Here is a 25,789-nt window from a genome sequence, read left to right as displayed (position 1 = left end):
TAAAGCTACATCCTAAAATTGGCAACTTTGAATTCAAACCAGGGTCGTACGCACACACATCCACAAACACATACTTAGTGAATATTTTTACGTGAACAGCCTGTGCTCAGCAGGGTTTAAATCCAACTGTTTCAGAGCTGATTCAGATCTGTCTCCCTGTTGCCTTTTAGGCGAGGCCCGGCGCCCCGCTGTCCTGTCAAAGGGCTGGCTGAGCTCGAGCTCTGAACGCTCAATTTGTTTCCCTTCAGACATTAAGCGGAACCTCCAGTCTGTCCGTTTAACATTTGAATTGACGTCAAAAGCAAACGATGCAAGTGCAACTGAACTACAGACCATGAACAGCCACGCTCGCTAACAGTTCTGTCAAATCTCCATCAACAAATGAAGCTAAAATTTTGTTTTCAACTCTGATCTGGAAACTCTGGACACCTTCAGTGCTGAACTGGACTAAATGTCTTTCTCAGACAAACTGACTTCTGAAGTAATGAAACTAAGCCTCTCAGATCAATATGAGCATTGAAAATAGCATAATTTGTCATCTTGATAAGATCATTAAGTCTGCGAAAACACACACACACACGCACAAAAGGATGATTGATCAGCTGTTCTCTGTTTGTGTGTATCAGGAAAACTCCTTAACCTTAATAAAAACAGTCTGATTAATAACAGTCAAAAAACCATTCTATTAAATAAACAGCACATTTTAGCACTTTTTTTTTTTTCTGTTTCTGGTCTGAGCTGAGCGTTCAGAAGGACTTTAAATGACTACTGCTAGCTCAGCACCATGAAGACCAGCCGCTGCAGTGTCGACTGAATTTCATCTAATATCTCGTGAATATCCTTAAACCCTTGCATCCTGGAATGTGACAGCTCAACATGCACCAACACATCTACAAACTAAAATCTACCAAGTCTACCAGGAAGAGTTTGGACTGCTCAGCTGCCAGTTGTTGTGAGATTCTCCACCAGCACCAGAGCTTATTAAACCATAATGATATATAAATTAAAGACTTCAGCAAAAGAAGTCTGAGGGAGAGGGCGGAGACTGCGAGGCACATGGCGGCAGTGGCATCAGGCATCGAGGTGTTGGCGGTGTTTTTGGCGGCGGAGGTGCAGAGGGAAGAAGGGCCCCTCAGCATCGCTGCCCAGAGAGCTGCTGAGAGACTCCTCACCCGAACTCATCGCGTCCTCGCAAGAATCCTCACTGTAGAGACATAAACAGATTGACAGAGTCATACAGAGAGGTTTGACACACGGCTGGCAGTCTGATTAAAGGCTTAAATCAGTTTCAGGTGAGGTGTTGATTCTGCCTCATAGGGTTTCTAATGTCTAATGCATTTAAGACTTGTCTGCTTGGTGGAAAACAACGGTCAATGATTCTGAACTGTGCGGTCTAGTTCGGCTTGCGAGCTACTTTGTCATTTCTGAAGGACTAAAGGCCTGAATACGAAATAAGAAATACGATGCAGTGTTAAAGAAATCTGGATTAACCAACAGTGACAATAACTTTGCCCTCTGAAGAATTTAGGACTCCTGAGCTTCTTAATATTTTTGTCCCACTGGGACAGACGGGAAGAGTTGACATGATTTGACAAGAACAAGGATGAGTAAAAAGAAACAGACTATCTGCTGCTGATCTCATGTTCTGACATGTGACTCAGCTGACTGTCAGTCTGTTAAACAATATGATGATCAACACATTTCTAGTTTCAGTTTGAACTGCTCTGAGTTAATGATCACCGTTTACAGCAGGCAGCTGGGAAAAGTCTTCAAGAGCTTTGGTTCCTTTTTTCCTTTCTGTGTTGCATAAAGGCGACGTGCTCTGCCGTCATGTGACATCATGGAAACGTCTGTCAGTGGGACGTGACCATTGACTCACACATGAGACAGCCAGAGGGGCTGGTCTGTGTGACGTCTTGTTACAACACATCAGAAACTTGTGTGTTGCTGCACAGCTGGTTGCCTCAGTGGAGTGTTATTGCACACACACACTGTAAAAAGCTCACCTCTGAATTGAAAAGCGCCCATTTAATCCACTAGTGATTCATGGTTTACCGCGAGTCCTTTTCTCCAGAAATAAGTTAAAATTGTCACTTCTCACTGATCCAAATCAACCTTCAAGATACACTTTTTACAGCCTCTCAGTGTGGCATTGCTATAGAAACTGAAACATTGGGTGTGTGTGTGATGACACACACGGTGTGTCTTGTTCCTTTTAATTCTAAAGGCCTCTGCTGTCGTCAGGTGTATTTGGTACTTTCCAGTCAGGTCACATGTCAGTCTGACGTCTGCATCCTGAATCCAACTAAAGTCATTGAGAGTGATTGTTTTTTAGCGTTTTGGTTGAACAACTCAATAGTGACTCTTTTTTGTGTACTTTTGTACTAAATCTTATGTGAAGGATGTGCTTCTTTTTTTAAATTTACTCAGATGCTTTTGTGGTTCAGACAGTTTTGGTATCTTGTTCAGGTGCGTTTAGGGTCCTGACAGTTTTGGTATCTTGCTCAGGTGCGTTTAGGGCCTTGACAGTGTTAGTATTTTGCTCAGGTGTGTTTAGGGCCCTGACAGTGTCTTGCTCAGGTGCGTTTAGGGCCCTGACAGTGTCTTGCTCAGGTGCGTTTAGGGCCCTGACAGTGTCTTGCTCAGGTGCGTTTAGGGCCCTGACAGTGTCTTGCTCAGGTGCGTTTAGGGCCCTGACAGTGTCTTGCTCAGGTGCGTTTAGGGCCCTGACAGTGTCTTGCTCAGGTGCGTTTAGGGCCCTGACAGTGTCTTGCTCAGGTGCGTTTAGGGCCCTGACAGTGTCGGTATCTTGCTCAGGTGCGTTTGGGGCTCTGACCTCTCGCTCTCGTCCCAGCAGCCCTCTGGGATGGTGGGCAGCTCAGGGACGCTGCGGTAGCTGTGCAGGTTCTTGGCAGTCCGCCGTGAGACGATCCACTGCAGCTTCCTGTGGTTGGGTTTGCTGCATTCAGGGGAGGCGTATTCCGACAGACAGAGAGCCACACGCTCACTCCACAGCAGCAGCTCACTGTCGACAATCTGAAAGAACCACAGAGCAGTTCAGATTCACCGTTTGGCCCTCTGCCCTATTCACTGACTGACATAACTACGTTTCAGTACATTACACCTAACAGCGCACTGCTTTCAAAAGTGTTCCTGTAAATAGAAACCTGGTTTCTTTTTCCAGGTCAGGAGGTTAGGAGAAACCAGGTTAAAACAGCATCTGTAGGTGTGTGCAGAAACATGATCAGCTGGTCATGTAGCACCTGAATCTTCAAGTGTTGTCAGAAGGAGTTAGAAAAAATGCATCACAAGATCACACCAGTACTGGAAAAAAGCAAGGGTTCTTTTTTCAAATGTACTTTTATTCAGGTCACTGGGTATAGAAGTCTGAAGTTATTACTATTCCAAGTGTCAACAGTTGGCAGTTTACAGAAATCCCACCATGATTGGAGGCATTTTCAGGTCTATTTTCTCTTCTAATGTGTGGAATCGAGCAGTCACAATGAACGATACCAGGTTACATAACCAACATGGTCAGTAGAAAAATGTTTTGGACTAGAGCTGGGCTAAAAATAAGTGCACACACCCTTGCTGCTATTCAGAATACAACTATGTGTGAGTCTATGTTGTGTTCACTTGTCTTTTCGATCAGTAAATAGTAGTAAGCCTGTGTGGCTGGTCCCAAAAAGCTTTCCTGTTTGCATCTGATCCCACTGTTCTTTTGTGAAACCACTAGTCCTGTGAAATTAAGCCTCCAGATTCTCATTTCCCTTCATTTAAATGTATTTGCTCCAGTCTGCAGTTCTCAGTGCTTTTTCGTCTGTTGTTTATGTTTTTCACTACATCAAGTTTCCACCAGGTGTTTCTGTCCCTGAATGAGTACTAGTGTGATAGTGAGAATGTGTAATAGAGCTATGCATGTTTACCTTTAAGTGTCTCTGGATGTGAAAGGCTATTTCCAACATGTCATCCGACTGAACAGCTTCAATCTCCTGCCTCAGGAGAGACAAGGCTAGGACGGACGGCTGGACGGACAGACAGAGGGAGACAGAAGAACAAACATGTTTACCATTTCACCAGAGTCCAGGTGTTGTTGTCAAACTAATGGCGACAGAACAGAACTAATATGAGCATCTCATTAGACTGCTGAGCTGCTATAATCCAGTCTGACCTTTGACCCCTGCAGCGAATCCCTACCTTTGCTTTGGAGAAGGAGATCCGGCACAGGCAGGCTTTGAGTTGAGCCTCCAGCTTCTCAAGGCTTAGAGTCTCCTTCCTGTTGACACACACACACACACACATAGTCAAGTGTGTTTTCAGGTCAATGATGTACCCCACACACTTGCTAAATCTGATGTAAACCCTTTGTGTTGACTTCTGACCCAAAGGGCACCTGGGTATACTGAAAACAATACAGTGTGCTAGTGTTGTGCCACTAAGGTGTGTCTCAGTCAGTGGCAACAACCGGTCTTTTAAGTGCACTCCAGTCAAATAGCCCGATAGCCAACTGCTGCCCTTCATCAAATGGAGCTGCTGTGACAAACAAGTAGTGGTGTGGAGAAGCTCCGCCAATTAAATCATGGTAAAGTCTTTGTGTTAACACACTAATGTGAACTCTGGTATTTTGTGTTGACATTCATGAGAAAAATCCTGTCATAATCCTGACTGTGCCTCAACAAGGTCTGTAAACCTATTATATTGAAGAAAAAGTAAAATCGACTACATTTTGACTGGATTTTCTATCTCCAGCAGGCAGATTCTCATAGAAATGAACTGACACCAGTAAATCCAACAGCTGATTTAAAGGGTATTAAGTTGCACGTAACTCCGTACACATGATGGTCTCACCTGTCTGTGGAGTGTGAAAGTATGATCTGGTGGTACAAGTGCAGAAAGGTTAAGGCAGTGATGGCTTTGGACTTGAAGTTGAGCTTCTCTGCGACGATCTTCTCCATGCGGGCGAGGTCGGACACAGTGAACCTGCACTGTCCGATGCGGATGAGCTCGTCAATGGGCGTCAGGTTGCACTCCTCCTCTGTCACTTTGGCCGCCATGTGGAGGCAGCAGACGCTGACGCAGGACAGGTGCTTCGGCTGGATCTGAGGTAGACAACACATGAGAAACAAACCACCATTTATTAAAATACTCTTCATGCTGTCGTTTTGGATTTGTCAAAACTGATTAGAAACTAATTAGATATGTGGGGAGTGATTTATTAACAAGTCTTTTATAAATTCTGTACTGCTTATAATGTACAATTTCAAGCTGAATCCTGTAACCAGCTGAAATGAACAATATAATTGGTTAAACTTGTTTACTTCTGTATGTGTAAAATGACACCAGAGAGGTTTCACGCTTTTACAAACCATGTAACGCAGCCAAATAGTGTCACCAGACTCTCTTAAAAACAAGAGCTAAAGGGTCTTGTGTCTGGTCCTATCAGGTGTGAGCACCTCGTACCCTAATCATGGCGAGGAATCTGTCCAGCAGGTTAACAGCCAGGACAAAGGTCTGCGTGCTGTAACCAAAGAAGCTGGTCAGGCTCCACAGGTCCTCCACTTTGGCGTCTCTGCACTTGGCGGAGATCCGACTGTCGTCCTGGAAAACAAAGACGCCTCCTTAGTCATACTAGTACATGATAATTGTAGACTTCATTAATCAACAGGACAATGAAAAATAAAGACATCTACACACGTTGAGAACAACATTCCTATGTACTGCCTCTACATCGGATCGAGATGCTCACCTGCATTGTGGATTCGATGAGGCTCAGCCCCGTCTCTTTAGGGACATAATGAACCTCCTGCTCAAAGTTCACCCGCAGCTCCTTCATCAGCTTTAAGGCGTCCATGTCTTGGCTGGCGCTGGACCAAGTTGTTTTCACCACAGTATTTTCACTGCAAAAGGAGGAATGCACCAAATTTCAGCTCCAATGCGTAAACAAAGTGCTCTCTGAAATCACTACTGTAATCCAGACCAATAGTAAATCTGTCAAGTACATTTTTGTAGTGTCTTAAAGGACACCCCTTTGACTTTGTGATTCAATGTATTTCATTGAAAGGAGCACAGCAAAAGTACTGAAATGATGAAGAAGTGGTTTGTTTCAGATATGTCTTTTGTTAAATTTCTCATTCACCAAGTTCATTTCCCTGTACAACCATAATCAACTAGGAGAAAATTAATGAACAACAATGAAATGGTCTCTTCTGTCTTAGTGGTCTCTTCCTTTACTGTGTGCCACTGGCCTACATCTGCTGTGAGCCCCGGCAGGGCTCAGGGCCCAGCCCACTGCCCTCAGCTGGGCTCCGGTGTCAGGTTTCCTCTGTCCTTTGAACCGAAAAACAACTGCCTTTCCAAGGTTCTGGCTGTTAATAAACCACCTAAAATACACAAACACATAATCCACGCAGCTAAAAAAACCCCGCGTTATCGTTTTAGTTGACGTTAGCCGAGGAAGCTAACGTTAACCGCAGCTAGCTACGTTTTAAATCCTCTGGCAGGAGCGGGGGAGGGGCTGGGCTTTTTCCTTCCTCAGACGTTCAAAAAGGTATCAAATTATACTGCAGAACACGGTTATTAATACAAAAACAATGTCCCAGAGCTCATAGCGCAGTGTTAATGTACTGAACCGATTAAAATGTGCTTGTGGTGGAGTCTCCTTGTGAATACAACCGTAGTAAAGCCCTGCTGTGGACAGGAGACGGATCCTGGGGATACCAACAACAACAGACCAGCTGAAAAACATCTTTGACTGGACCGAGGAAGTCGTACGTGCAAACCAATGTAAAATGCCTGTTTTTCTCTTAATAAACCCACGGTAATAAAGAGAAAAAAAAGAAATACTCGCTGTAAAATCCTACTATTTCCGTACAGAGACTGAAATTAGAAAATTAACTTAATACCATTTCAGTGTTCCTGTGCGAGTTATATCGAAACTGTTCGAAGGGAGAATTATTTGTAAAAGCAAAACAGACACGTTATTTGTTTTTTGCTTTAGTTCATTAAGACTGTAGCTAAATAAATTACTTTGATCCGTTTTTCCATTTTTTCGAATAGCAGAAAAGACAAATGTAGTAGAACAAATACAAGTAGTCTGCGCAGTGTAGGTACTATTTTAGCATGTTTAAGAAGGTGTACTCCACCTGTAACTGCAGGTTAAATCCACATATCTGTTGTCTTTAGCTGTGCTGTACAGTCCTTCTCGTCCTCTCTGTTCTCTCCGCTTTCTCCTTTTCTTCTCTTTTGTTGATGTCCATTATGCTCACGCCCACATGGCGACGTCACAAGGCAGTAACCAATCAATGGCTTGGGTTCAAGAATAGAAAGCAGCCCCCTTTTTCGGTTTAACGGTATAGATGGAAGCCTACACCTGCTGTTTTAGTGACGTTTTCATTTAAGCACTAACATTATCGTCGAAACGCGTGTACTGAGATCGGCAATCAATCTCCAATACGCCAATAAATGCCATTGGAACCGAAATACAGCCGATCTATTACATGAGACGATGCGCTATGATTGATGTCTCCATTAGCCAATCAGCGAGCCGCAGCTTGGTACGTTCAAATAGTCCGCCCAAAATGGTCTGATGTGATTGGTTTATGGCCATACACGGTCCTGACGCAATTTTAGCATTACGTAGTGCCTTTTGACTGCGCCTTTTATTTAATTGTTATCAACAAACTGCATGATAATTGTCAGAAATAATGTCTGTAAATGTTGAAAATGCTGCCCATTCTATCTGTGGGCTTGTTGCATACAGGAAAACAGATGGTTACAAGTCATTTACTAACCAATATAAGGCGCAATTTTAGAAAACCAAGTTCATGGTGGCTTGCATTTAACTGAATAGCTGTTATCATAATCCCTCAAAGTGAATTCAGTTCTTCAAGAAGTAACTGTCTGTGGTCACCATCACATCACCAAAAGGACACATACAAATCGTTGATCCCTGGGTCACATAATAATAATAATAATCACAGTTACAGGAGAATCCACCATACCCAGGACTCGTTATGTTGACCTACAGAAAACTACAGGAGAAAGACAATATTAGGTTTGTTCAACCACATGAGGGCCATCCCTTAGCCACACTAACATGTCCCCACAGATACACCCAGAGAGATGCTTTATGTCACATTGGTCCTGGTCTCCAAGATCTCTCACTAAAACCTTATCTTCTCAGCCTTGTGATTACTGATCGTGTGTGTATGTGCGCTATAAATGCATTTAGATGTGAGGCTGAGTTGAGTTTGCTTGTGATGAACTGTGTTGTATAAATAAATTAGCCTGATGGTAAGTAAGTCAACAAATATATTTTACAAGGATGCATAATAAAGTCAGAATACACTGTTATAATACTTCATAAGGTACAGTGCACTAACTTTGAACTCACATCTGATAGGAATAGGAACGTTATACAGACGGTGAGTTTGTTTTGTCCTCCCGTTCCGCCTGGAGATAGGCGGGGCTTGTTCGCCGTCCCTCTTCCTCCCAGTCCCCTCCTCGGAAGTAGACACACCGTCTATGTTCCGTTCTTTTATTTTTATACATTTTTTATAACAACCCCTTTTCCCCAACACTTAGCACCATGGATGCCAAGATGGACGACTAAACTGAAGAACCGGTCCCCGATTTCACCCCTCTATTTATCCTTAAATTGAGTGGACCGGATGAAATCCAACTGTGGTTTTCTCCGCTTCGCAGGGGAGGTAAGTCTCGGGGCTCCGTCTACTTTCTGGTTGGGAGTTAGCCATTTAAATGCCCCCATTGTACAGTTAGCCCAGTCGTCGCCATAAACACCCCCCAGGTGCTTGTACATGGATCCAACAGAGGGCAGAGACCCATGATCCGACATTTATGTGGCAGACATGTATAATTTTGTGTGCGACGTCACGTCAGCTAGCGTTAGCAAGTCCCTAGCTTCGCTTGGCTGGTAATAGCTCCGTTTCAGGGAATAGTCGTGTTCAGTGTGATAATGGAAGGAAACGCTAGTGCACCTGCTTCTAGAGGCCCGGTGGTCCCGAAACACTGGGGGAGGAAGTAGTTCCCGACAAAAGAAGCAGTGGATTGGCTTCACCTGGTCACTATTTAGACGGAGACTGGTTTGATTAGTCAACGCTAGCAGAACTCAAAGCTAGCTATCTAACTGTATGTAAGTTTATGCTAAATAAGGTTCTGCAAGCACAGAGCTTTTTGCAGTATTGGGTTCCTTGTAAAAATTGATAACATTACTCTAGTCTGTTTGGGGTCTGCTTGAAACAACAGAGAAGTGTAACCTGAACTGATGGACCCCTCAGCATCCTCCATGTTCAGACCTCCAGCTGATTTTATTATTAGCAGGATGGGAAAGCAGAAGAAATAACATTTCCCCAACACAAACATCTGTGTTGATGGGATAACTCATTAATTTCCTTCTATATGTAATTTTATACCCCAGCATCAGTAAATAGGATGATATGATACATTTTCTGGAAAATCTTTTAAGAACTTTTAATGGCTTTAATAGTCAGACAGGAATGTCTAATTTTGGTTCGTTCAAATCCAAAACCTTCATCACACTGGTGCAAAATCACATCAAAAACCAACATTGCCCTAAAGAAGGCTTGCAACCTTGTCTACAGTGACCCAACGTACCCAGAGATGTTCAAGGTTTAGTGACTGCAGTACAAACAAAATCTGTTTGAAACAGATCATTATATCACCCACTCCCACTTATCTAATTTTACCTCCTCAGTCCTCTTAAAAGTATTTTAACAATCAGTCTGAAAGGGAAAAGCTACTGGGCACAACTTGTAAGCATATGCAACCCGTGTCCTGGGGCAGCAAAACACAGGCCAAACAGATCGGGAACCAAACTCCACTTCTAGTAAATATTGTTCATGAAAACATGCTACACCACACTGCCATGCACACTTTTTGCTCTCAGTCCCCAGTGTTTTATTAGCATAACAACACTGGTACATGTGAGAAAATTGCATTTACCTCCTTTGCTGCTCAGTCACCAAACTATAAGTGCCAAACATTAAGATCCTTTAATCTTAATTGATTGATACAAAATGTCGTGTCATAAAGTTGTGTCAGCACTCACATGGCATTGTTTATGAATCATGCTCATCTGCTTTTGATTTGATTTGCTGAGTTTGTGCTGCTCTGATGTGCTGTGTCATTGTGCAGGTAGCTGTATCCAGTGGGGAGGTAGGCTCAACCAGGGAAGGAAAGAATGAAGTTCATCGAACCCTGGGGACGCCAGAGGCTGTCTTTTCTTCTGGAAAAGGCCGCCTCTAGGGAAGCCAAGATGTGGAGGGTCTACGTGCCAAAGAAGCCCTCCTCACAGGTGAGGATTTACCTCTGGGTCCCTCCATTCATCAACTGCAGGATGGTTTCAATGATGAAGTGCATTCAGCACCGGCAAAAATAGATTTAGGAGCTACAGATTAAACCAATGACTGTGGCTTTGAACAGCTGCATCTGTTTTGACTCGGGCAGCAGCCTCATGAGTTGTTCCTAAGATATCCACTGTAACACTCCATAACTGACTTTCAAGTTTGAAACTGCTTAGAATGCAGATTTTTTTAGCATCTTAAACAATGGAACTGGTAGGGTGAATGCAAGAAATGAGATGGAGAATTTCTTTGCAGGAAGTAGTCTGGTCTTGCATCAGAGACCAGACAGTGGATAACATGTAATCACAAAGCAGCAGTTTATCAGAAACACACTGAGTCACTGAACAAAGGCTGCACATCATACCCATCACTGGTATCACCCAGATCGCATGTCTTACGAGTCATTGTCAAACAATGTAGTTTCATCCCGCCCTCAGCTGTTTACAGTGCACGTCCTCACATGATGTAAGAGCCATCCACCTATACTGCTTATCCTTAAGGGTTGCGGGAGGGCTAAAGCCAATCCCAGCTGACATTGGGTGACTTTGGACTGGCCGCTAGTCAATCACAGGGCCGACAGAGACAGAAAACCATTCCCACTCACACCTACGGTGAATTAAGAGGGAGAGCATGCAAACTCCACACAGAAAGGTTCAAGGCTCAAACTGCAAACCTGCCAGCGGATTAAAACCTGGAACCTTCTTGCTGTGAGGTAGCAGTGCAAAGCACTGCACCACCATGCTGTAAAATAACCTGCAAAATGATTTTGAGTTAACTTTTCTGTCTACTTTCATTTCTACTTGACTATGACCTTTTTTCCTCTGCATTGTCATTCATTTTTCTTTAATCATATTTCAAATTACGTCCACGTCAGCTCAGTTTTTTATTTAATTAAATATTGGTAATGTGCCACTTAGTTTTAAATGGCCTCTAACAAATATCAAATGTGTTGTTTGCTATTATTTCGTGAAGCCTTTAGCTTGGTCACCAGGTTCAGTTGAACTCTATTCTCTCAGGCCTATCAGGCCATGACCTAGGTCAGCCCTCTCACTGTGCTAGATTTTGTTTCTGCAGTTACATATTTTACAGAATAGCGACTTCCCTGTGACCTAACACAGGATTTTCATCTTTGCTAGCTGGTAGAAGTGTTGTTCTCTGGTTTCACCTCTGAATGGGGATACTGGTGTCCATATACACCTGAGAGGCACTGTGGTAGCAGTCATGGTAAAGCAACGCCACATAAATTGGTCCTCCACGTTTACATGCATTATAGTAGGTACACTGTATGACTGAAAGTATTTGGATACGTCTTCCCGTGACAATGTGACATTCTCCTTTGCACAAAGCCATGTCTATACAAAATAAATTGAATTGAATTGAGTCTATAAAGAAATGTACCCAGTTTGGTTGAAGAACTTGACTGGCCTGCACCAAGCCATGACCTCAAGCCCACTCAACTCCCTTAGGATGAACTATAACACAGAGTGAGCTAGACTTTATCAGCCAACATCAGTGTTGCAACTCACTAATGCTCTTGTGGTATTATGTGTGCAGCCAGGTACCGTTATTTGGCAAATTTAAGAAATCAGAAGAAGGAAAGCACAATAATCCCCATAGTTGTGGAATGGCATGTTCAGCTAAGACATAGAGGTGTAACATTTGGGTGTCCACATACTGTTATCTGTCATGTAGAAAAACTGCAGTCATTTTGCAAGTGATTATCATCAGACTTTAAAAAAACTGAACAGGAGTCGACAAACTAAATTCACTAAACTGTCAGCTCACACCCACCTGATGTTTGTCTTGGCTGGGGGAATCCTAACACTGATTATCTTTGGTATCACTGTCATGTGTGAAAGCACCTTTCTTTTTCACTTTGTATGGAATTGTTCGATCATAATGTGTCCATAATAGGTCATGACTGATTGCTAGGTGAAAATTTTAATGGTTGGCAGCCTGCACCCATTCCTTCCAGTAGCCTATTAGCATTACAAATAGTCAAATCACTTCATCCTTACAAATCAAGAGCATATAATGTAATTCCACAGATCCATGCAGGCCATTAAATTGAAGACTTGGTGTTTAAACAATAATTAGTTAATTTTTCTCTGACATTATTATGCTACATAATTAATTCTTAATGTCTTTGTTTACATTTTCATGGTTTTCATTTTCAGATGTGAGTTTTTATTTAGTTTTTCTCCCATTTTTGTTGTGACTTTCCAAAGAAATAAGAAAATAATCACAATTATTAGTATAGTCTACAGTCTTAATATATAAAGAAGTTATCCTACATGTATTTTTCCTGCAGCTAACATGCATTAGTACTGAAATATTGCCCTGGAACACTTCCTGTGTGGAACATGGTTGCAGTCGTCCCATGAAGTAGTAAGTGTGGCCTCATCTGATTAAGATAATCATGTTAATTGAGCTCAATGGGATTGACAGTGGGTTGCCACTAATCTGTATATGAGAAACCTGCAGTACTGTAGTTACAGCAATGGAAAAACAGTGACACACTTCCAAATCTACTTATTCTTTTGCTTGATGAGTAAACTTTTGTTGAAAGTTTGTCATTATAGCACTGGTGTGTAACCAACACTCGTGTGTTAAATGTTGATGATGGCGTTTTATGTTCTTCAGTCATGTTTTGTCCATTATGTGCTTTGTGACACTATTGCAGCTACCTGCGTTTTGTTTCCACAGTCACATCTGATCTAAAGGTGTAGCTATTCAAATTAAATAGAATTAGCAGTGGGGTAATCTCTGACTGTTAATCTACATCTGCAGCTACTGAGTCACTGCAACATGTTCATGTCTCTGCGTGTTAAATGGGACCAACACATTACAATGAGCCTCCTGTTATTGTTCTGTTGTCTGGTTGTCAGCTAAGCAGGGAAACCGCTGTTCTTTTCCAAAGTGAGTTCATTCATTGGGTCTGAATATGTGAAACGGGGACAAAAGAGAAAATGTTTTCCTCAGCATGATCTTAAATTAAGTGAAATTAGCACAAGGCTAATCTCTGGGAAAAGAACATCCTCAAGTTCAAATATCCAGAAGGAACAACTTAAATCTGAACCGTAGACAGTTTGCACTGGCTCACAAGTCGCTCCTGAAGTGGGTCAATACAAAGCCTAATGAGGCAATGCCAGTGATACTGAGACGTACAAATAACTCCAACTGTATTTGAAGAATAGCAAACAATGTCTATGGCTGGACCTGTCTATTTGTACTTTTGTGTGAAGAATGAAGAAGCCAATAAAAGGCAGTAAAGGACTTACCTGAGACAGATATGACACTTATCAGTGCCTTTGCTGGGTTACCAGGCCTATAAACTGGGGTAAGAGGTCAGTCAGTCAGCCTTTTCAGAGGGATATAAACAATACTCAGGCACAATACTCTTTATGTGGTTTAATGTTACTGCATTCTTCGTCAAGGTGACAAAACATAAACATACAGATGAGCTTGAGAGTTTGAAAGCTTAGCTGGAAAACAGATTTATTGTTGATAATTTGTCTGCCTATTAGTATGTCTGCTCTGCACACAGTCTACAGTTGTTAGTCAGTGACAGGGATGGTAAGATCTACCTATTTCAATCCATCAGTCAATTTATTTGGCACCAATTCATAACAGCGTTATCTCAAGACACTTTGCATAAAGAGCAGGTCTAGACCAAACTCTTAAATTAAGAGAGACCCAACGATTCAGGAATTCAACACTAAAGATTCAAGAATCCCCACATGAGCAGCATCGGATATTATATTAGGCAACAGTGGCAGTTTGTATCAGTGCACTGGTATAAAAGTTAATAAAGCGTTATTTCCATACCTGCTGCGTTATGATCCGCTCATGTTTGCTGTCATGATACAAGATGAATACATCCCTGTTTCTGTCACTTCACTGGCACGTTGACTGTAGGGGAGACCGGGGTTGGTTGGAGCATTTTCACTCTCTGTCGTATTTCTTTGCCATAATTAATGGTAGAATATTCTAACCAGTAGCAAATGAAAAGTTCTGGTCTCAGCTGTATGTTTATATGCTTTAATTTACACAAAGGTTTATGATTAGGGTTATGTTGTGTATTTGTGCCAACCAGTCCCATCAGAAAACTGCCAATAATAGTTCACTACTTCTACATTTACAAACATCTACAAAGGACTTGTGAAAAGGCCTGTTTATGAAATGGCTAAGTGAACTTTGTAAAGCACTATGAGACACTCTGTTGTGATATTGGGCTATACAAATAAAATTGAATTGAATTGAATTTTTAAAGGTCATAAAGAAACAGCATAAATGAGATGGTTACTGAGCTACAGTAGTAGAGAAGCACAAGTCACTTTTTTAGTTAGTTAGTGGTTTGATGTTTGCTGAGAAAGGACCAAAGTAACCTGTCACTCTCTCTAGCATATTGAATTGCATAACGCTGTACTCTTTTGCATCATCTTGAATTGAAAGAGGCCAGTGCCTGGGGACTTCCCGAGAGACAATAACAGAGAAATCTGGAAGGGGGCATTTGGGCTGGTTTCTAAACTCGACTTCTGTATTTGTTACTGTCTGTTAATAACAAACTAACCCCACCTCTGTACCATCAGACCAGTGGCAGGATGTCTTTTTTTTATACAAAACACTTTTCTCATTTAACAAACAAAGCCAATGCACTCAAATATTAAGTGCTGTCTAAATACTAGTAGGCCTTCAGTCAAATAAAGATTTAAAATCAGAAACTATCTAATAAAAGAAGACTGTGAAGCTGGCCAGACATCCTGTATTTTTTATACTTGAAGCCACTGACACAATTAGGGTAGTACTAGAATAGCATTGAGGTTCAATAACCAGACTCAGGAGGCAAGACGATGCTGGGTCAAACCCAGCTGAACTCAAATGTTACCAATGTCAGCCAGTGGAAATAACACAAGGAACTCCTGAACCTGATAAACACACCTACTGTGAAGGAGGCAGGCTCAGCAGAGTGAGCTTCACTCATCTCCACGAATGAGGGCATTGAGGAAGTCATCTCAAAGCAAAAGGCAAATATTGGATATGCAGTTATTACAGTTACTGTACTTGGAAAACACCAGAAGTTCTACATGTCCCCTCTGGGCTGTGAATGCCCCAGGATCCCCCAGAAAGAGCTGACCCAGGAAAGAATGTCTAGACTACCTTGCTTAGTCTGCTGCTGTGGCCTGGTGCAGTGATTGGAAGTGATTGAAGTCCATTTGGAGAGATTTAGTATTCTTTTTGTCCAACAGTGGAAACTGACTGGAAGTAGGCCAGTTGTTTTTAGTCTGGACAGCTAAGAGCTGTCTGGTTGAACAGTGTCACGTTTCAGATTAGTTGGCTTACAAGGTCAGTTACCTTCTGACCTTTGACCCCCGTCGTGAGTCCAGTGCTACACATTCTACTCACTGAGCCAGTGGTTTTAGCTCTGAGACAAATCAGGTATACAACACTTAAGAGTTCATTTAAATGTTGAAGTCTGCGTCATTTTCAGGAAATTTCTGTGTCTGCACATGTGAAATTTAGTGTTTAATTACAAATATGAATTTTTGAATTATACAATTTATATGTTTAGATAGAAAGTAAAAATCTAAAGAAAATATGTACAAGCTTTAGTGTTGCTCGACATGGTCTCAGTAAATTGACGCAATAATTATCAGCCAAATACTATCATCAATCAGTTTTACCAGCTGTTTTTCTGCCTCAGCATCAATTCTGGCATGTAAACATCTAGTAGGAGCTCTGTGGTTTTGTAAAGATATAGTTAGTTGGTAGAGTGGTGAAAGCATCTGGTAATTAGGTGTTAGCAACAGCTTTGGGGAATATTAATCATAAACTATGTTAAACCTCTTTTACCCTCAAATGTACTTGTGAACATGTGCTCAAGCCTTAGCTCACCCATTCATGCCTTACTACCTGTACAGCTAGATACCACCAGGGGTAAAATTATCATAATATTGACTTTGGTTACATCATCCAATCCTAATGCAGGTGGGGTGGTGTAGCCTCACTGAATACTACAGGGTTATTAAAGTACAATCATTCCACAGCAACCGGATAGTAACACATTCATCACAAAGCTGAGTCATACCTGCCGCCACCTGTTAAACCCAGGCAGGATAACAGGTTGACCTTTCCTGGGTCCTGGCTTCAGTTTAAAAACCCAGTTCAACATGCTGAGTATACAACACCCTTCATACATTATTGTAATATAATCATTTATTAGATAGACACTTGTGAAAAGGAAATGTCAGTTGGTAGTGGTGAATTATTTTAGTTGTTACATGGTGATCAAATGGAGTTCCTGGAATAGTTTTGGATCAGATTTGGTCTTGTTGTCGAGCTGGTTTAGCAAGATCCTATTTGTAATTTTAGCAAAGGGTACGTCAGTCACCCCTAGGCCTCCCCTGGGTCCTCAATTACTATCCAAAACTAGGTGATTCAGTTGGATAAGCAAGTCCTGTCTACCCATGTTTGGCCCTGTAGTAGAAACCAGGCCAAGTGTTGACCTGAAATAGCATTGCTGTCTGAAAGAGAGAAGCTCCTCAGGACTCAGGGCTCTTTGTTTCCTTGTACCTTTGTCCGGAAATAGTTTGTGTTCATTGTAACACTGATTTTTGCTGCAACGCTGGTTGTTGAATGGTTATGTACAGAAGTGGCAGAGGGCAGTTGTAGAGACATATATACACTACTCACAAAAAGTTAGGGATATTTGGCTTTCAGGTGAAATTTCAGGATGAACCACCACCAATACATTTCCTGGTTCAGTTAGAATCGGTATTTTAACAGTCCTCCTCATCGTGCTGTTCACATTCTGACATCATGAGACCAAGACGACACCTAACTATTGATCAGCGGCACCTCAACACTGGAGGCTTCAAACAGGTCCTCAGACAGAAGTGTCCACTGAGCTTAGAGGGTCACAGAGTGTCATCAGGAGGTTGTAACGGTGATACAGAGACTGGAAGAGTCACAGAAAGGAGAGGAGTGGACGTCCTTTGGCCACATCCCAATTTTACATTTACCCTCGTTTACCCTCCACTGTTGTTAGATTTTCTTTCAATAAATTGTTTAAGATGAAGAAACTACCATTGCATGCTGATACTTAAATGTCCTACTTTCATGATATAATATCACTGTAGCATTAACGTTTTACATTTTCCATAAATTTCACCTGAAAGTCAAATATCCCTAACTTTTTGTGAACCCTGTATTTTATTCATCCATTTAAAACAAAGCTTAATGTGATGAGATCACATAAAAACCAACTACAGCTATATTGTGATTATTAAGTGTACCGCTGTAGCTTTTGTCTAATTATTACCTTTCGCACTCGCAAGAGGCATTCAGAGTAATGAGTAAAGTAGGCATTGTGGGGTCAACCGGTGTAGTTACCATGAAAACAAGGTAGTTGTCCATCAAAGACTTCTGCCTCATGCAAGGAGGATAAGCAAGTTCTCATGAGGAAACCTGAAATGTTTGAATGGTCACTATAAACCCTAAGGCCGTGTGAGACAAGGCAGCTGATGTTGTGTTTAACCCTGCTTGTTGCAGGATACAGACATCTCCCCCGCCCAGCGGGACGAGGCCGTGCGCTGGTTGACGGAGCTCCACAGCAGGCTGCAGCTGTACCCAGAGACGCTGGTGGTAGCTGTTAGCATCTTGGACCGTTTCCTCGCTCCCATCAAGGTAAATAAGTGCTACCAGCTGTGAGTGTTAGCAGAGCTACCAAATGAAGCTGTGTTTATTGGTTACTATTAAACGATAGAAAATAGCAAGTCCACATCTGCTTTTAACTTATATTAACAATTTATTCTACTACTTCTACTATTAATAATATTCTACAAAAAGCACAAATGTATTCAGAACGTGACATTTTGTGCTTTATAATAAACAACATATTCTGCAATAGAGGATTTTCTCCATATCAGCCACTCACATGATGCATCTATGTCGACTAAGTTATTAGAAACACTGCTTAATTGTGAATCATGTATATGAAGATGTATGCAATTCCTTTAACTAATAAATCACACAAACAATTTGTTTAAATGTGCCCAAATAAGCCCTGAAATGATCTATTTTAATCATGCAGGCTTTGTTTTAATATCTAAAAAGAGACAAGAAAAACAGAAGCACTCAAATTTTTGATTGTTGGATGGGGGCTTTGTGAAATATTAGGAACTGGTGCGATAGTTGTGATTCTCACTGTAGTATAACTGATGATGTTTACACAGGAACAGGAAGGGTCAGTTCTGAATGCCCTGTCAGGTCAGCACACCACAGACAGGAAGTCAGTGTTTTTATCTGAGGAATAAAATGTCCCCGGATTATCAGGAGCCGGACTCGCTGTGTCTGATAAGAGATGCCATACAACTGTGTACGTGTGCTTGTGCGTGTAAGCATTACTTTTCTGACTGTAATTGAGTCGTCTTAATATTCTTTTGTGACGCCATTGACAGTAAGTTTTGTGTCCAAATTCTCACGAACTTTTGAAATGATGAGTTTGATTGATTCAGACATAAGTAGACAAAAGCAGCCTTCTTTTTTCCGTCCTGCAAAATGACAGCTGTCTCAGGCAGACTTCATCAGCTAGCCGGATACATTAGATGGTTCTGCCATCTAAATGAGTTCTTAAATATGCCCAATGTCAGTAGACTTTTTCCACAGCAGACATTTTGATACATGGCATGAAAAGCACAGGTGTAGTTCCCAGTGTTATGACTGAGATCCATTAAGTGTCCCACTAAACTAAGTCACTCAGTGAGCATGCACAACACAAGCAGGAAATGGCTCACCTAAATGGAGTGCAGCCGTTGTTAATGTTATTAGTAACACTTGTGCTTTTCCTGCTATGACATATTGAAATGTCTGCAGTGAGAAATGTCTATTAATCTCAGTTTGTGCATCAGGTCTAATGAGGTAACAAGTGAAAACACCTTGTATGGGCGTAAAAGGGAATTAAACAATGCACCATTCAACAAAGTAAGTAAAGAGCAACTTGCAGATCGATTTGTTTCTGACATTTATTGTTAACCTTGTCTGAAAATGACCACGTTTAAGGACAATGCAGTATTTAATGTTTTACAAGATATAAAGTGGCCGTTTTCCACAAAGCCGAGAGAGTCTGAGTCTGAGCAGTCATGTTACAGTGAGTTGGTTTCAGTGGCATTTCACCATATATCATGGTAAATTATTGTGCAGGTTGCACAAACTCTACCAATCTGACAGCACACGGAGTCCACAGGAAAAGGAGAGCTGCTAGCTTTGTGCCCGGGTGTGTTTAGTTATCAATACATAAGCTAATGCTGATCACTCACACAGACACCTGCCCAGTTCTCCTCTGGTTCTCACACCACAGCTCAATTCCTCCTCTCTGTTATTCCTTGTAAGAGTCTGTTCCTGATCTCTTGGACATAATTCATGATTATACGGCGGTGGTCCGTCATAGTTGTATGAATAAACATTTACAACCTCCTCGGTATCAAAGTTAGCTGCAGATCCATTCTTTTCTATTTGTAAGTCTAGCGCTCTCCCTTATGTTACATCACTTCTGGTTTGGCTTTTTCACATGCAGATGTAAAATTCTCTCACTAAAATGAGTCACTGTAGGGAATATATGAGTATATTCTTATCTAGTTCCTTGATCATTTTCCTACACACTGATTGGATGTGGTCAGTAACCTGCAAGTTGCTTTTTATGTTAAGGTAATTCATACTGATAATGTCATTCCAACAGACTTGCATACTGGTGTAAAACTGACTAAATGTTTTATAGATTTACTGTTTAATGGGCTTTTTGTTGTTCAGGCCCGTCCAAAGTACCTACGCTGCATCGCCATCGCCTGCTTCTTTCTGGCTGCTAAGACCTGCGAGGAGGACGAGGTGAGCACAGAAAAAACAGTGTGCAAAGTTAAAGGGATGGGTCAGAGTTTACAGCATCAGGGCAGTTCAGGTAACTGTGTGTGTGTGTGTGTGTGTGTGTGTGTGGGTGTCTCAGTGTGTGCCCTCTCTAAAGGAGCTGGCTGCCTCCAGCAGCTGTGGCTGTTCTCCATCAGAGATCCTGAGGATGGAGAGGATCATCCTTGACAAACTGAACTGGGATCTACATACCGCCACAGCACTGGACTTCCTGCACATCGTACGTCTTTCACACCCACCCGAACTGTGTCTTACACGAGCTGAGCTACATTAAGGGCCTCAGAGTTAGAAGTGTGCTAGATGGCCTATTTGGTAAAGACCATTGAACATTTCCCACATGCTGAGATCTGTCATCAATGAACTACTGATCACTGGTAATCAAGGTGCACCTGATCAGCCCAGGCCAATTGCCTGTTTGTGTTTGTAGCAGCGACACCTGGTGGCACAAAGACATTATTGCCTTCCTTAAACCAGACGATCCTGCTGCTTTTTCTTTGCTTCACCTTCTGCAATTTGTTTTACTTGAATAAGTGTCACTCAGCATTGTTGCATCATTTTTAAATTCAGTAATTAGAGGAGTTTCTGTCTGTGTGATGTTTAAATTAATCACTTCAAGTCAGGTTCAGTATTAAAATCTACATTCTGTCTGTGTGGATTCTGTTTTTCTTATTGCTTTGATCCAAGCCCCTTTATTAAGTTGTCTATTAGTAGTTTTGAATATGCAACATTTTGATACTTTCACATATTGAGCTTTCTGATCAAACAAGAACTGTAAATCTCTCCTCCAACAATAGGAGACCCTTGAAATTACCTTCTGGAAGAGCCAGCTAAATGCTTGAAATGGAATAAGACTTGGAATGATGATCCCCTCCTCTTTCTCTCTATCTCCTTCTCCCTTAGTTCCATGCGATGGTGTTGTCGTGCCGTTCTAGGTTTCTGGACTCCATGTTGGGGTTGAACCGCTCTCAACACCTCGCCCTGCTCACACAGCGGCTCTACCTTTGTCTGGCTGACCACACGCTCATACAGGTACACTCACACAGACAGACTCACTTTAACTCTGCAGTTGTGTAATAGTGGTCAATTTAAAGTGTGCTTTAGAGCACTCCTCAGAGGCTAATCACCCTCTGAGGCTCAGGTTTTCACACATCTGGACTGATGAGCTGCCTGAACCAGTTTGTCCCTCGTGTCCCCGTAGCTCAGAGGATCCATGCTGGCATTGGCCCTCATCACCCTGGAGCTGGAGACCTGCTGTCCTGACTGGCTGGCTCTCACCATCGACCTGCTGAAGAAGGCACAGGTACCACACGGACTCCCTTTCATTCTAGGGTACATCTAACCCACTCAGAAGATCTAAATGCTCAGTGTAGATCATGTGACCAAAACAAACAGGTCATCTTGAGCTTCTCTGAAAAACCAGAGAAAGGAGGAAAGAAGAAACTCTTGACATGTTTAATTAAGTTCCTCAGAATGGATCGACATGGGATTTAAATTACAGGTAAATTAGGTAATTACAGGCAACCTATAGGTAAATGAGATAAGTTGAATTAAATAATGAACTTCATATTTGTTATACAGTTTATGCCACATTTGAAGAAAGAGGCTTCAAGGAATACTTAAATCATCATTATGATCTTTGATTATTCAGTATTTTTCATATGGCTGTAACTAACACTGGGCATTTGTCTTTCCTATTTGCTATCTCCCTTGTCATCCTCCCATGTTTCATTCTTTCCATCTCTTTCTTCTGTCTCAGATCGACAGTTCAGAGTTGATTCGGAGTCGAGAGCATGTGGCTCGTAGTCTGTCCACACCAAGAGCTTCCCTGCCTCCAAACACTGTCTACATCTACCAACCCCTGCAGAGCCAAACCACCCTGCAGCAGCCAGTCCAGAACCCGTCACTCCCCTGCTGCACACTGGGTATGCACTAATGCATGCTTTGAATAAAGCCTTTTGTGGCTTCAAAGGGTTGTGGAGTTAGACGGAAGTGAATTCATCAGACCTCTGTAGCCCTGCTCCTAATTATTGCTTGAGGCTAAAGGCTTGAGACTGCATTAGCTGCTACTTGCAGAACACATCCAGATCTCCGACTGAGATTCCTTTTGGGTTATGTAGCTGCCAGGTTTTGACAAGAAAGGAGAATGTGTGGGGAAAAAGATAAGATCTCTGGTTTGGATGGATGGATGGATTTCAAACTCTTTAGAACCTTTACTAGTCTGTACAAAAAGTATTAGCGTTTCTTTATCTCTTTTTTTTTTTTTTTTTCTTGTTAGGAATCGTCACCTCCACCACAGAGTCTTCCAGGGACCACGCTGTCGTCACCACCGCCCCTACCCAGCCACAGATACCTGCTGGTGGGGAGGAGGGGAGCCAGCTGCCCTGGAGCTCCATCTCCTCCTCCTCTATCAACAGCAGTGGCCCAGCTCTGCTCTCTCCACCCAAACCCCTCCGCCATCTTAACCACCTGCAGAGGGTCACACTGCGCTGCAAGGCCTCTGCCAAGCGCAAGGTAACACTGTCTCTCTCTCTCTCTGTGTAAAAGACAAACAAAAACAACTTAATGAAGGGGCTTGAATAGAGCAGATAAAATAACCGATTAAAGGATCAGTTCAGAAAATGCAATTAATCTGCAACAATCTTTATTATAAATTAATTATTTGTGTCATTATTTTTAGCCAAAGAAACTATAAACTTTTACTGGTCCAGCTTCTCAAAAGTAAATATTTGCTGGTTTTCTTAGTCTTGAAGGGAATTTTCCAACATTACATAGGCTTAACGATTAACTGATTATGATCATTATAGGGAGACTAACTGATTTGCAGCCCTAGACCTGTGTCACAACATGAGTCTGTCTGTGTGTTCAGGTGGAGGAGATGGAGGTGGACGATTTCTATGACGGCATCAAACGCCTCTACAACGAAGATACCACCACCGCTGTCCAGGAGGGGGCAACGCCTGCGATGGGAGCGACGACAACAGGTGGAAGTGGAGGAGGAGGAGGAGGTCTGGGTGTCTGCAGTGTCCTGTTGTCCCGACAGGAAGGCAGCTCCTCCCCCTGCCCGCCTCTGCAGCCAGTCAGTGCCTCCTAGAGACCAAACAGGACCCTGTTCACCAAAACCACCTTCACACTGACATCATCTTCCAGTGTCACCCTCAAAACAAACCCCTTAATTTAAAGTATTAAATAGGTTTCAAATTGGTTTGCGATTTTGGATCAAAATTTCTGGCTGTTTCTTTGGCAACAGTGATGGACAAGTGCTTCAGCAATAGCCAACATTGTCAGAGATAGAGAAAGATTTCACGCAGTTTACCGTTTGCATTAAAAAAAGCAATATAAAGGCAGCTCCTCATGAAATGCTGCCCATCAGAGTTGCGAGAGAAAAATTGTTCATCACGTCACTGGTTTTGATGAACCGTGCCGTAGAACAGTTGTAACAGTAGAACAGTAAAACACATTGATGTTACAATACAAATAAGGCAGCAATCCAGATGTTGTCAGTGATTAAGATGGTTTTGGTTTCAGTGCAAATGACCCTGGCGAGCTGTTCAGCTGTCCTGAGTTAGTTCCCTTCATCCCCTTCAGCGGGAAAACAGAGCCCAAAAAAATTTAAACATTCAAAAAATAAAAAACCCTGCTGCTGCTACTCTCCTATTAATTATATTTGTTGAACACAAATACAATAAAACAAAATGTTTAAAAAAAGGATAATAAATAGAAAAGTTGCGTTTAAAAAAAACCTAGAATTGACTTACCCCAGTGTCTCACTCTGTCCTGCTGTGGAAGATTTTCAAAATGTCTTTGTTTGTTAACTTATATTTGTTGTTCACATCTTCAACTAAATTTCATATATCTATGTTTTTATTCTGTCTTCTTCTCCTTCCCTCCTCAGTCTGCATGTTTTCATCTCTATAACTTCTTAGAATCTAAATCAAGTGTATGAATGTTTCTGTAGAGACTCGCCCAGATAGAAAAAAGTTGTTTCTTTTAGTGAAGTGCAATTTGATTGTTAATAAGATGCTAATATAAACATCCCTCCTCTGTTTTTTCCCTTCCCTTTCAGCTTGTTGTGACAGCTTGACTGAATGAAAGTTTCTCAGGTTGTTTTATTCACCCAAAACTAAAGAAGTCTTTTTGAAGGTGCTGCCTAAATCTGGTTTCCCCCTGCAGGTTTCTTGACTGCCAAATTCTCACTTTAGCATTTGTTGTGGAGCCCAAGTTCTCCAGAGATAACAGACAAATGATGTGTGACAACAGCGGGTGGAGTTAACTGCTGTCCGTTGCTGTTGCCCGACACAATGTGACGCTGCTGAGAGTTGGGGAAAAAAAATGCAGAAGGATCCACAGTACTTGTCATCCAATCAGGGCCCTGTTCTTTGAATCTGCTTTAAGTAATAGAGGATAACGAGATGTAATCCAGCTAAAACGATCCATTTAGCAGTAACGCACATGCTCTCATCTAAAACCTTAATCAGGTCATCAGGACTTGTTGCTATGACAACAGTTCCATTTAGATTCTAACAGAACTGTCCAGACTTTGCGATCAACTTTGTTGTCACTGACCGAAGAGCAGGGCCCTGATGGTTTCTGCGATGAAGGGATTTATATGTAATAAAACAACCTTGAGTTATTTAAAGCATTTTAATATAAGCTAAGAGACAAATGTGGTTTTTGAGTTGGTGTCGGAGCTTCAGAAGGAGATGAGTGACAATCTTCACTTTAAAGAAATCTACAATAACACGCTCTGTTTTTAATCTCTTGAAGTTCTGTTTAATATATTATATTTTTATTCCTGCAAAAAGCTCTGTTGTTCCTGCTGTAGGAGCTGCTGGTGACTGCTCCAGGTCCCTGAACACACTGGCACCAATAAATAAGTATGAAAAGTGAGCAAGCTCTTTGTCATCATTTTATTATTCACAAACATTCATGGTTTACATTTTAGTTATATAGCTGAGTTTTATCCAGAATAAAATTCAGATTGATGGATAAATATGGGATTTGCTGTCAGGTCAGCTTGTGATATTCAGCTTATGGCGATGAGCCTGAAGTTTAACTTTGCATTTTAAAGGGTCAGTCCATCCAAATTACTCTTTTTCTGTACTTTCTATCCATGCAGATACGTATGGTTTCATTTCTCCAGGGTTTGAGATCTCTGCCTCCATGGAGATTAATTCAATGTAGTTTGTGGTTGAGACATGACATTTTCAAAAATCAACACAAACATCTCTGAACAGAAACATGATCCTTTTTAATGCAGATCTTAACAGCACTAAGAGTTTTTTGTGAGGCTGTACCATAGACTGTATTGGACGTAAGTGAAGTGGACGTAGCCTCCAGGTCTGAAAGATGAAGCCGATACTAAAGTGCCTTAAACCTACATTCTCTCTAGTGGCCAGCAGGGGGGAAATGCTAGTTTCAAAAAGGTGTTGTATGGAAGTCACACTTGATTTATTACATCAGTAAACATTTTCCTAACGAGTTTATGTACT

At 41.8% G+C, this 25,789-nt stretch overlaps 2 protein-coding genes across 2 annotated transcripts; one reads left to right on the top strand and one right to left on the bottom strand.

Moving 5' to 3' along the window:
- Positions 1-263: 263 nt before the first annotated feature.
- ccng2 (cyclin G2) lies at positions 264-7,224 on the bottom strand. Its single transcript, XM_070850050.1, has 8 exons — positions 7,143-7,224; positions 5,747-5,897; positions 5,461-5,598; positions 4,849-5,099; positions 4,198-4,276; positions 3,927-4,025; positions 2,837-3,036; positions 264-1,204 (listed from the first exon to the last, which is right to left on the bottom strand). The coding sequence occupies exons 2-8, from the start codon at positions 5,849-5,851 to the stop codon at positions 1,072-1,074; spliced, it is 1,005 nt and encodes a 334-aa protein (XP_070706151.1). The 5' UTR covers positions 5,852-5,897; positions 7,143-7,224; the 3' UTR covers positions 264-1,071.
- Positions 7,225-8,482: 1,258 nt separating this feature from the next.
- On the top strand, positions 8,483-25,187 carry ccni (cyclin I). Its single transcript, XM_070850279.1, has 10 exons — positions 8,483-8,708; positions 10,174-10,333; positions 17,934-18,068; positions 20,190-20,264; positions 20,380-20,520; positions 21,201-21,329; positions 21,499-21,600; positions 22,057-22,222; positions 22,576-22,811; positions 23,167-25,187. The coding sequence occupies exons 2-10, from the start codon at positions 10,220-10,222 to the stop codon at positions 23,389-23,391; spliced, it is 1,323 nt and encodes a 440-aa protein (XP_070706380.1). The 5' UTR covers positions 8,483-8,708; positions 10,174-10,219; the 3' UTR covers positions 23,392-25,187.
- Positions 25,188-25,789: the final 602 nt, after the last annotated feature.

Source organism: Pempheris klunzingeri, chromosome 19 (assembly GCF_042242105.1).
Source record: "Pempheris klunzingeri isolate RE-2024b chromosome 19, fPemKlu1.hap1, whole genome shotgun sequence".
NCBI classification, from domain to species: domain Eukaryota; kingdom Metazoa; phylum Chordata; class Actinopteri; order Acropomatiformes; family Pempheridae; genus Pempheris; species Pempheris klunzingeri.
Note: the sequence above shows the minus strand (reverse complement) of the source record. Positions and strands in the feature narration are given on the sequence as shown.